Source organism: Babylonia areolata, chromosome 7 (genome assembly GCF_041734735.1).
Source record: "Babylonia areolata isolate BAREFJ2019XMU chromosome 7, ASM4173473v1, whole genome shotgun sequence".
In the NCBI taxonomy this organism is placed as follows: domain Eukaryota; kingdom Metazoa; phylum Mollusca; class Gastropoda; order Neogastropoda; family Buccinidae; genus Babylonia; species Babylonia areolata.
This window is the reverse complement of record NC_134882.1, coordinates 17,958,915-17,968,205: the sequence shown is the minus strand read 5'-3', so window position 1 is coordinate 17,968,205 and position 9,291 is coordinate 17,958,915. Positions and strand designations below refer to the sequence as shown.

The window sequence follows — 9,291 nt, the reverse complement described above, 5'->3', positions numbered from 1 at the left end:
TCCAATCCCTACTCCCCCCACCCCCCAATCCCCCCCACCCCCACCCCTCCCCCATCCACCCTCCCTTCCCCTCAACAGAGCTGGACTTCATACCCACGTGACGTGAGACCGCCCAAACCATTGGCTGCTGGCGCATTAGAGTGGACGGCGAGACGACCAATCGCAGACAACACACGCCCATCTTCACTTTGTGAAAAACCCACGGACGAAGATGCGCGTGCCGTGGTGGTGGTGGCGGTGGCGGCATGGCTATGGTTGCCAGGCAGACAACCTGACACACTCTCCGATGCGGGAGAGGGAAAAAGTGCTGTGAGAGAGAGAGAGAGAGAGTTAAAAAAAAAAAAAAAAAAAAAAAAGTTCGTTCATTCACCGACTGTGGTGGTGGTGCTTCAGTGCTTGTGCTGTGTATTCGTGTGTCCGTGCGTGTGTGTGTGTGTGTGTGTGTGTGGTGTAATTGCAGTGCCAGATGTCTGGAATATCATCAGCGGCGGTTTGGTGTGGGGCGGTCTGCGTCGTGATGGTGACGGTGCTTCTGCCTCCGGTAAGGCCTGCATGACGGATTGACCGATTGATGGATGGACGGATGGATGGATGGACGGATGGATGGACGGATGTGGATACCTGTATAGCGCCTATCCTCTCTCCGGGCACAAGCTCTAAGCGCCTCACGAACACTAAGTCATTTGCACAACAGGCTGCGTACATATATAGGTAAAACCAGTGTAAATCGTTCGTTGTCGTATCAAACTTTTTTTTATTTTTATAGAAAATTAGAAAAATGATAAATCAATGGTTATTGGTTATTATCATGCAGAAAAGCACACACGTTTGACCCAAAAATATACAAAAATAAAGAGGATAATATAAACCAAAATTCGATTAGAGAAATGTCAGGGAATGAAATTGATAACGATCTATATAGATCGTTTGCCTGATGATGGAGGGACTGGGTGAAAGATATTTCTTCCCCCGAGATGTCTCCCTTCTAGTTGTGCAGTGTTTTTCTCCTGATCATTTTCATAACCAATCCAGTCATCGCATAATTATATCTGCGAGGTGGTTTTCAGTCCACAGCGACAGTTGATGATTATTTTGTTGTTTGTAGGTTTCTTTTTTTTTTCTTCTTCTTTTTTTCCTTTTTTGGTATTAATTTGTATTTTGACTCTTTCTCCAGTGTGTCAGAATTCACTGCTCATGCTGCAGAAATAATTAGGTTTGGGTCACTGAAAAGAAGAAGAAGAGGAATAGGAATTATGGTAATGACAGTAAGAAAGGTAATGTGGATCAAATCATGTTCTGAATGACAATAAACGAGCAACCTATCGAAGACATTATTAGTCAGAAAACAACATGTAAGATATGGGAATGTCAGAAACAGACAGACAAAGGGAGATATCTGGCTCTGCGGAGTCAAACATCCGCTCAGTATTGGAAGTGAAAGATCCGTGTTCGATCCTCAGTCCTGTACTGCGATTTATATTTATCAGTGTGTGTGTGTGTGTGTGTGTGTGTGTCGTGTGTGTGTGTGTGTTGTGTGTGTGTGTGTGTGTGTGTGTGTGTGTGTGTGTGTGTGGCACAGAGAGAGAAAGTCTTTTCCCTCCCCAACCTCTCACTCTCACCACCCATCCCTTGCTTCGTTTCACTATTCCCTGTCGCGTTGGAAGCAAGTCTGGGTGATACAAAGACACTGACACCGACAACAGGTCCCATTTGTGACACTGTAGAGATCCGTTTATTATTATCATCATTATCATTATTATTATGAGCATTTACACCTAATCTTGAAAATAAACCATAGGCGTTTACAAACAGAACACATATGTAAATATCAAAAAGGAAAAATTGAACACAAGATACTAAACATCACTGAAAACTATTCATCCACCCCCCCCCCCCCCCTACTCCCCACACAATACACACAAGCACACGCGAACAAACACACACAAGTCATAGCACACAATCGTAAACAGTACACAATCAAAAATACCACCAACAAACCCTGAAACTATCAAATCTCACCCGTTTAACGACATGTTGGTAAAAAGCCTCTGTTGTCAAGTTGTTCGTGGCTTGAATATTGTTGTGGTGTTGCTGTGTTCGAGGGGGTGAGACCCGGATGTCTGTCCAGGTGGGAAATGCGTGTAGTGTTTCAAGGAGGGTGAAAATGGGAAAGGGGGTGGATTCTTGGCCGCTGTTCTTCTGGTGTTCTGGGGGGCGGGGTGGGGGGAGACCTGGCTGTCTGATTAGAATTGAAGTCCTGGCTTGTATTGTGAAGTCTGATGAGAGAATTCCCTGCAACGAGTGTGGGGAAAGTGTCGTGAACACAATATGTGCGTTGATGTTGGTACCAAAATCTCTTGCACTGCTCGTATAGTGACGCTCAGGTTTTCAAAAGAGTTTGTATTAGCGAAATCGTCATTTCTCTTGGTGCGTATGTTTAAACGAAACAAAAAACAACAAAAACAGCAACAACAACAACAGACAAACAAACAAAAAAAACCATTGTTTATGGAATTACTGGCGTACACCATCGTATTTCCAGATATCTTTTGATTGCATTGCTTTTCTTTTTTATACGAATTATCGTTTAAAAAATGAATATAACTCATACAAAATCGCGTCAAGCGCGCACCCACAAACCTGTTCAGACATAGAGAGAGGGGGAGAGGGAGAGAGTCAATTAGCTGTATCACATTAAATAACAAACTATGAAAGCCTCAAAGGTTTTCACGATAGATAATTGCTTCAGACTGCTCAACATGAAAAAAAAAAGCGTTTTGTTTGCTCGCAGTGCAAACTCAGCTTGTTGCTTCTTCATTTCTGTGTGTGCTTGCGCGCGAGCGCAGGCTACCTCTGTGTGTGTATATGTGCGGCGTGCGCGTGTACGTGTGCATGTGTGCTTGCGTGCCCGAACGTGACACTCGAACTAGTGCGTCTGACCGTTCGAGATTAACTACATCAAGGTCTTTTTTGTGACAAATGCAATTCAGTAGCGACTTGAAATGATGACCAACCCAACCAACCTTGCCACATGGACTGGCAGCAGATCGCGCCAACACGTGTCATTCATAGCGTGCCACAATCGCTGACCTAATCTCTATTTCATGGCCTGTAGAAACCTTGAACGACCCAACGTGCGTGCGTGCGAGTAGACCATGTTGGGGATAGGGGACAGCAGGAATGTGTGTGTGTGTGTGCGTGTGTGTGTGTGTGTGTGTGTGTGTGTGCCTGTGTGTGTGCGTGCGTGCGTCCGTGCGTGTGTGTGCGTATGTCTGTGTGTACGTACGTGCGTATGTGTGTGCTAAGTTTATTTATTGACATCCGGTATCTCTGTCGCATATAGCCTAATTTCTGCACTGGGTATTGCAAAGTCGGTAAAGGAGCATAAAAGCAGCAGATCATACAACGTATTAAAATAATAATAATAATAGTAATAATAATATATGAATGCATCATGCAAAAAAAAAAATGCTTAAAAAATTGATTTAAAGAGCATTCTTTTCAAAAGTCGCGGGGCATTTTTCTAAAGGACGTTATTTTCACGCACCGTTGATCTAAAAACTTTTTAATTCCCAGTCATATCGACATTCACCGCCCCCCGTTCAATGGAACTCTTTGCCGTTTGGATTAACACACCACTCCCAGTCCATTTCCAACTTCAAAAACCAACCTCAACAACACTCGCCTGTTGAAAACTGCTTTTAATTGATCTCCTGTTGTCTTTGACAGTGTGCGTGTGTGTTTGTTTCTGTTTTCAGTGTGTTTTTTGAGGGGGTGTTAACAGTGTCAAGGCCGGGAGAGAGGGTTGGGCTGATTTTTAATGTTGTAGTTGGGTTCTGCATTGTTTGGGCGTTGTGATGTATGCGACTGGTTTTCGATGTTCGAATTCGTTTTGGGGGTGTTCATACCATGTACATAGAGTTCAATGTACTATTGATGCAATGTGTGTGTGTGTGGGGGGGGGCGTGGGGGGGGTGTGCGTGCGTGCGTCTGTATGTGTCTGTATAACTTTTAAAACTATTTTAATTGTGAAACGCCAGGAGCAAAATCATCTTATCAGGCGCAATTTTGCCCAAGTTTTCTCTCTCTCTCTCTCTCTCTCTTTTTCCCAGTCACTCTTTATCAGTCGTCGAGGAGTTCTGCTTTTGACGTCATAAAATCGACTCGCAACTTGATTTCGTCACTTGGCTCCTCTCTCTCTCTCTCTCTCTCTCTCTCTCTCTCTCTCTCTTTTTCCCAGTCACTCTTTATCAGTCGTCGAGGAGTTCTGCTTTTGACGTCATAAAATCGACTCGCAACTTGATTTCGTCACTTGGCTCCTCTCTCTCTCTCTCTCTCTCTCTCGACGATTTTGTAACACTTTTCGTGTTTCTGTCATACTTCCCAATAATCTTCACGCTTTTCATGTAACAAGATACTCCAGCCAGTTCTTCCTGCACGTGTTTTGAAACTATCTTAGGGGAAGGTTGTTGTGATTTCATAACTTTGTATACTAGCAGTTCATGAACGGCGTTGATAAAAAAAATTTTTAAAAAGCTCTCTATGGCGTAAAAGTTTTGAGTGCATTTTTCCCCCCATGACACCCCGTCTCCTTTTTAGAACAGGTGGTGGATTCAGATCAACCAGAGAAAGGCTCTGTGTGTGTGTGTGTGTGTGTGTTAAACAGTTTACAAATATATGGAGTCAAATAAAAAAAACTTTTCTTACTTCGAGAATTTCGGATTCCGAAAAAAAAAAAAAAAAAAAAAAGGAATTAAAAAGGCGGATTCGATAACCACATGACGATGACAGGCCAGACATGAATCGCGTGAAACAAATGATTCGAGAGACATGATTTCAAGTCACTGATTAACTGATTATGGTGAACGGTTTTCCGATTGAATTACGCTCATTTAAAAAAAGCCACGCCTATATCCTCCCCCCCCACCACCCCCCCCCCCCCCCCCCCCCCGGCCTCCCCTGCCCCTCCACCGACAAAATTTGAAGTGAAAAAAAACATGGCACATCTCAGCTGACTGATGATGACGATTATAACGTGCACACCCAGCGCACCAAGGGCAAAGGTAGCGCCGATAAACAAACGTTTCACCCAGAGCGAAGACACGCACAGTGTGTGTGTGTGTGTGTGTGTGTGTGTGTGTGGATACACAAGATACAAAAGAAATTGATGCTTTCCACTTATTACAATCACAGTCAAAAGTAACTTATACTGACAGGACTCATATACTGTGAAAAAAACCTGAAAAAAACCCTCCTGAAATCTATGCCAACAGAATCTCTCTCTCTCTCTCTCTCTCTCTCTCACACACACACACACACACACACACACACACACACACACACACACACACACACACACACAAATGGAGGAATGAAAGCTAAAAGAAAAACCGAACGACAAGTATGCCCCAGAGTGCATACGTTTCCTACAACTTGACGTAACAGGAAAGTGTTTCCTGCTGTGACCTGACGTTACTTGAAGGCGTTTCATGCTGTTCCATGACGGGAAAGTATTTCCTGCTGTTAAATGGCGAAACAGGAAAGTGTTTCTTGCTATTAACTAAGGTAACAGGAAAGCATTTCCTGTTATTGATTGACGTAACAGAAAAGCGTTTCCTGCTATTAACTAAGGTATCAGGAAAGCGTTACCTGCTATCAATTGATGTACAGGAAAGCGGGTCCTGCTTTTATGTAACAGAACAGGAAAGCGTTTCCTGTTGTCAACTGACGTAACTGGAAAGCGTTTCATGCTGTTACATGACGTAACAGGAAAACGTTTCTCGCTATACTATTTTGACGAGGCTGTAAAGAGTTTCCTGGTGTTACTTGACGTAACTGTAAAGATTTTTTTCCTGCTGTTACATGACTGACATGAAAGGGTTTCCTGGTATCACTTGACATTGCAGAAAACAGCTTCCTTTTGTTTCCTTCTGTTACTTGATGTAACAGGAAAGCGTTTTCTTCTATCGATTGGCGTAACAGGAAAGGGTTTTTTTTTTAGGTTTTTGTGTGTGTGTGTGTCTTTTTCCCCCCCTTGTACACAAGATTATATTTGACATTTCACGACATCAGTGTGATTCAACATTCACATAGCAAAACATTGTAACAGGAAAGTGTTTGCTCCTACAGTAATGACGCAACAGACGAGTGCTTCGTGTTATTAAGTGATGTAACAACAACAAAAAACGCGTTCCTGTTTGCTTATCACCTGACATGACGGAGAAAGTGTTTACCGCTATTATTTGACATAACAAGGGAGTTTCCTGCAACCGTTTGACATAATAATTATGAAGAGATTCCTGTTGTTACTTGACGTAACCGGAAAGACTTTCCCGCCGCCATTATTTGACGTAACAGGAAAGTGTTTCCTGTTATTTACTTGACGTAAACGTAAAACGTTTTCTGCTATGACTCGACGTAACAGGAAAGTGTTTCCTGCTAGTACTCGACGTCAACGCTCCTGCTAAATACCTTGGTTAAAACCAGACAAAGCTTCAAATTACTTTGGGGGTGGGGTGGGGGTCGGGGTGGAGGGGGTGAGGAGTAAGGGGGGAGGGAGGAGGCGACGGATACGTATTCGCATTATCTTAGGTAATTTTTCCCGCTGTCTTGATACGATACAACATCATTTATCGTACCCAGCAGGGATACAGACAAAAAACAAAAACGAAAGATGGAGTGTAGGAGTGACTCCATTCTCTGTTTACAGTGGAGGATGTGCTGTCTCTGCCTTCATGTTTCTTTTCGGCTTACGTGTGTGTTCCGGAACCTCAGTAAATGAAAGTTTCTTAAAGAAGACACAAAGGAAGAAGGATACGGAGGGAGACAGAGATAAGGGGTGCGGAAGGTAGAGGACGGAAGGGGGGGGGGAGGAGGAGGAGGAGGAGGAGATGATGAAGGAGAAGGAGCAGAAGAAGGGAAAAGAAAAGAAGACGTAGAAGATGTAAATGCAAAAAAAAACAGCAAAAGCTGCAGGCACAGGAGAAGGTGTGGCCGTTGTTGTGGAGGAAGCGGGGAAGGAGGGGGGTGGGGGGTGAGAGAGAAGAAAGCAGATAGTAAAAAAAAAAAGAACAAAATGAAGAAGAAATAGAAAAAAATCATCTCCGAAAGAAGAATCTCTTGTGTTCAAAAATTAAAACGATAATTATTCAGGTAAGAGCACACTCATAGACACCAATAAATGTGTGAGTTGCTGTCCACGAATGCAGAAGAACGGACCCATCCCACTTCGCTACAATCAAATCTAAAGTACCTCACCCAAGCACGAAAGAACGTTTCCAAGGCCGGTTCCTAAGAGAACTAAAGAAAGGCATTTGCTCCTGCCCCCCCCCCCCCCCTCTCCCCATTCCCCTCTTTGTACCACCCCGAACCCCCCCAATCCTCGTCCCAATCTATCCCTATCCTCTTCCACCCCCCCCCCCCCCCCCCCTACTCCTCTTCCACTAAGAGTTGCCGGAGGACCAGGATTTGCTGTGGGGACCTGGACTATCGATTTCCGACGCGTCTATCGGCATTAACTGCATTCTTCGAAATCCAGTCACCCCTGTCCTGTCTTCGTCTCCATTTCGTGATGGAGCAAGCCACTGCCCATGTTGGGGCATGGCAGGATGTTCGTGCCTAGGATATGGGGAGCAATGTCCGGTTACTGGGAGACGTGATGGCCACAGCCTGGGAGATGAATGCATGGATGTGTTCATTCATTTATAGGCCGCTGTCGCTCATGGAATCGTGTCAGAAAATAAACGTTCGAGGGAACCCCCCCCCTCCCCCCCCCCTCACACACACACACACACACACAAACCAACAACTAACATTTCATTATAGAAAACACATTTTCTCAAATGGTATGCACTCAACTACGTAATACACAATACATTGCACAGATAACACATGCATTGATAACTGCACTTGGAGAGAGAGAGAGAAGACAAGACCAGACAAAACAAAACAAGACAAAAAATTATTTATTTCCGATGATAAAAGATTAGCACTGGTGTGCTTTTTTTTTTTTCATCCAGACCCCGCCCTGAAATTGGACAGCATGCGTGCGATCTCTGCTTTTTCCGCATGGCTACCTTGCAGTTAACGATCTGAACAGCGCCAAGTTTGCTTGGCGTTCAGAATTTTCTATGGAATTAGCGAATAAAACCCTCAACGCTAAACAAAAATAGCGCTGCTAAGGTCATCGCTCAGGCAACCCGGTCCAAGGGAGGGTTTGCATGAACGATCTTACCAGTGCAAAGGCTGGTTAGCGTTTTGAGAAATTGTCCTAAGCCTCTGAAAGGAATTAGCGTAGGTAAGACTTTGGAAACTTCTCAACACTAAGCATACATAGCGGTGTTGAGAGACCCCCCCATGCAATCAACCTAGCCCCCAGGTATCCAATAATTATCAGATCTACACATCGCCACTTTCAGCATGATATCCCCCCCTACCCCCCCCTCCCCCTTGTTTAGTTCAGCATAGGTATCGTAATAATGGACAGGTGTCCTGTACTGGGGGAAAATAAAGTCACACATGATATGATGTTTGCACCATACACACAGGTGCCTCACAACAGTGGCAGGTGAGTGGACACTCGTTTGCACGTGTTGCTGTGTGGTGAAGGGAACGTACTGTGTCTGTCTGTCTGTCTGTCTGTCTGTCTTCCTGTCTGTCTGTGTCCGTATGTGTCTGTCTCTGTCTGTCTGTCTGTCTGTCTGTCTGTCTGTCTGTCTGTCTTCCTGTATATGCGTTTGTCTGTCCATCTGTGTCTGCCTGTATAGCTGTCTGTCTCTTTGTCCGTTTGTGTCTGTCTGTCTGTCTGTCTGTCTGTCTCTCTCTCTCTCTCTCTCTCTCTCTCTCTCTCTCTCTCTCTCTCTCTCTTGTCCGTCTGTGTCTGTCTGTCTGTCTATCTATATATATCTTTGTGCGTTTTTTGTCTTTCTGTTTGTCCATCTGTCTGTCTGTATGCCTGTCTGTTTATCCGTCCGTTTGCGTTCGTCATCTCTCTCTCTCTCTCTCTCTCTCTCTCTCTCTCTCCCTCTATATATACATATATATATATATATATATATGTGTGTGTGTGTGTGTCCGTCTGTCTGTCTTTGTCTGTCTGTGCGTCTGTGTTTTTCTGTCATGCTGTCTGTGTCCGTCTGTCTGTCTGTCTGTCTGTCCGTCCTTCTGTTGCCATCTTCTTCCGTCACTTCTCATCTTTTGGCTCTTGGGTTTATGTGATCAGTACTCTCTGTATCTCTATCCATCTGTCAATCTCTCTCTCTCTCTCTCTCTCTCTCTCTCTCTCTCTCTCTC

General features: G+C 44.4%; 1 protein-coding gene across 1 annotated transcript in view; it reads left to right on the top strand.

Moving 5' to 3' along the window:
• Positions 1-243: 243 nt before the first annotated feature.
• LOC143284175 (uncharacterized) overlaps positions 244-9,291 on the top strand; it is a 113,075-nt gene continuing 104,027 nt past the window's right edge. Inside the window, exon 1 of the mRNA XM_076590837.1 lies at positions 244-541. Coding sequence (XP_076446952.1) covers positions 467-541 — 75 coding nt within the window. The 5' untranslated portion in view covers positions 244-466. The remainder of the gene's footprint in view (positions 542-9,291) is intronic.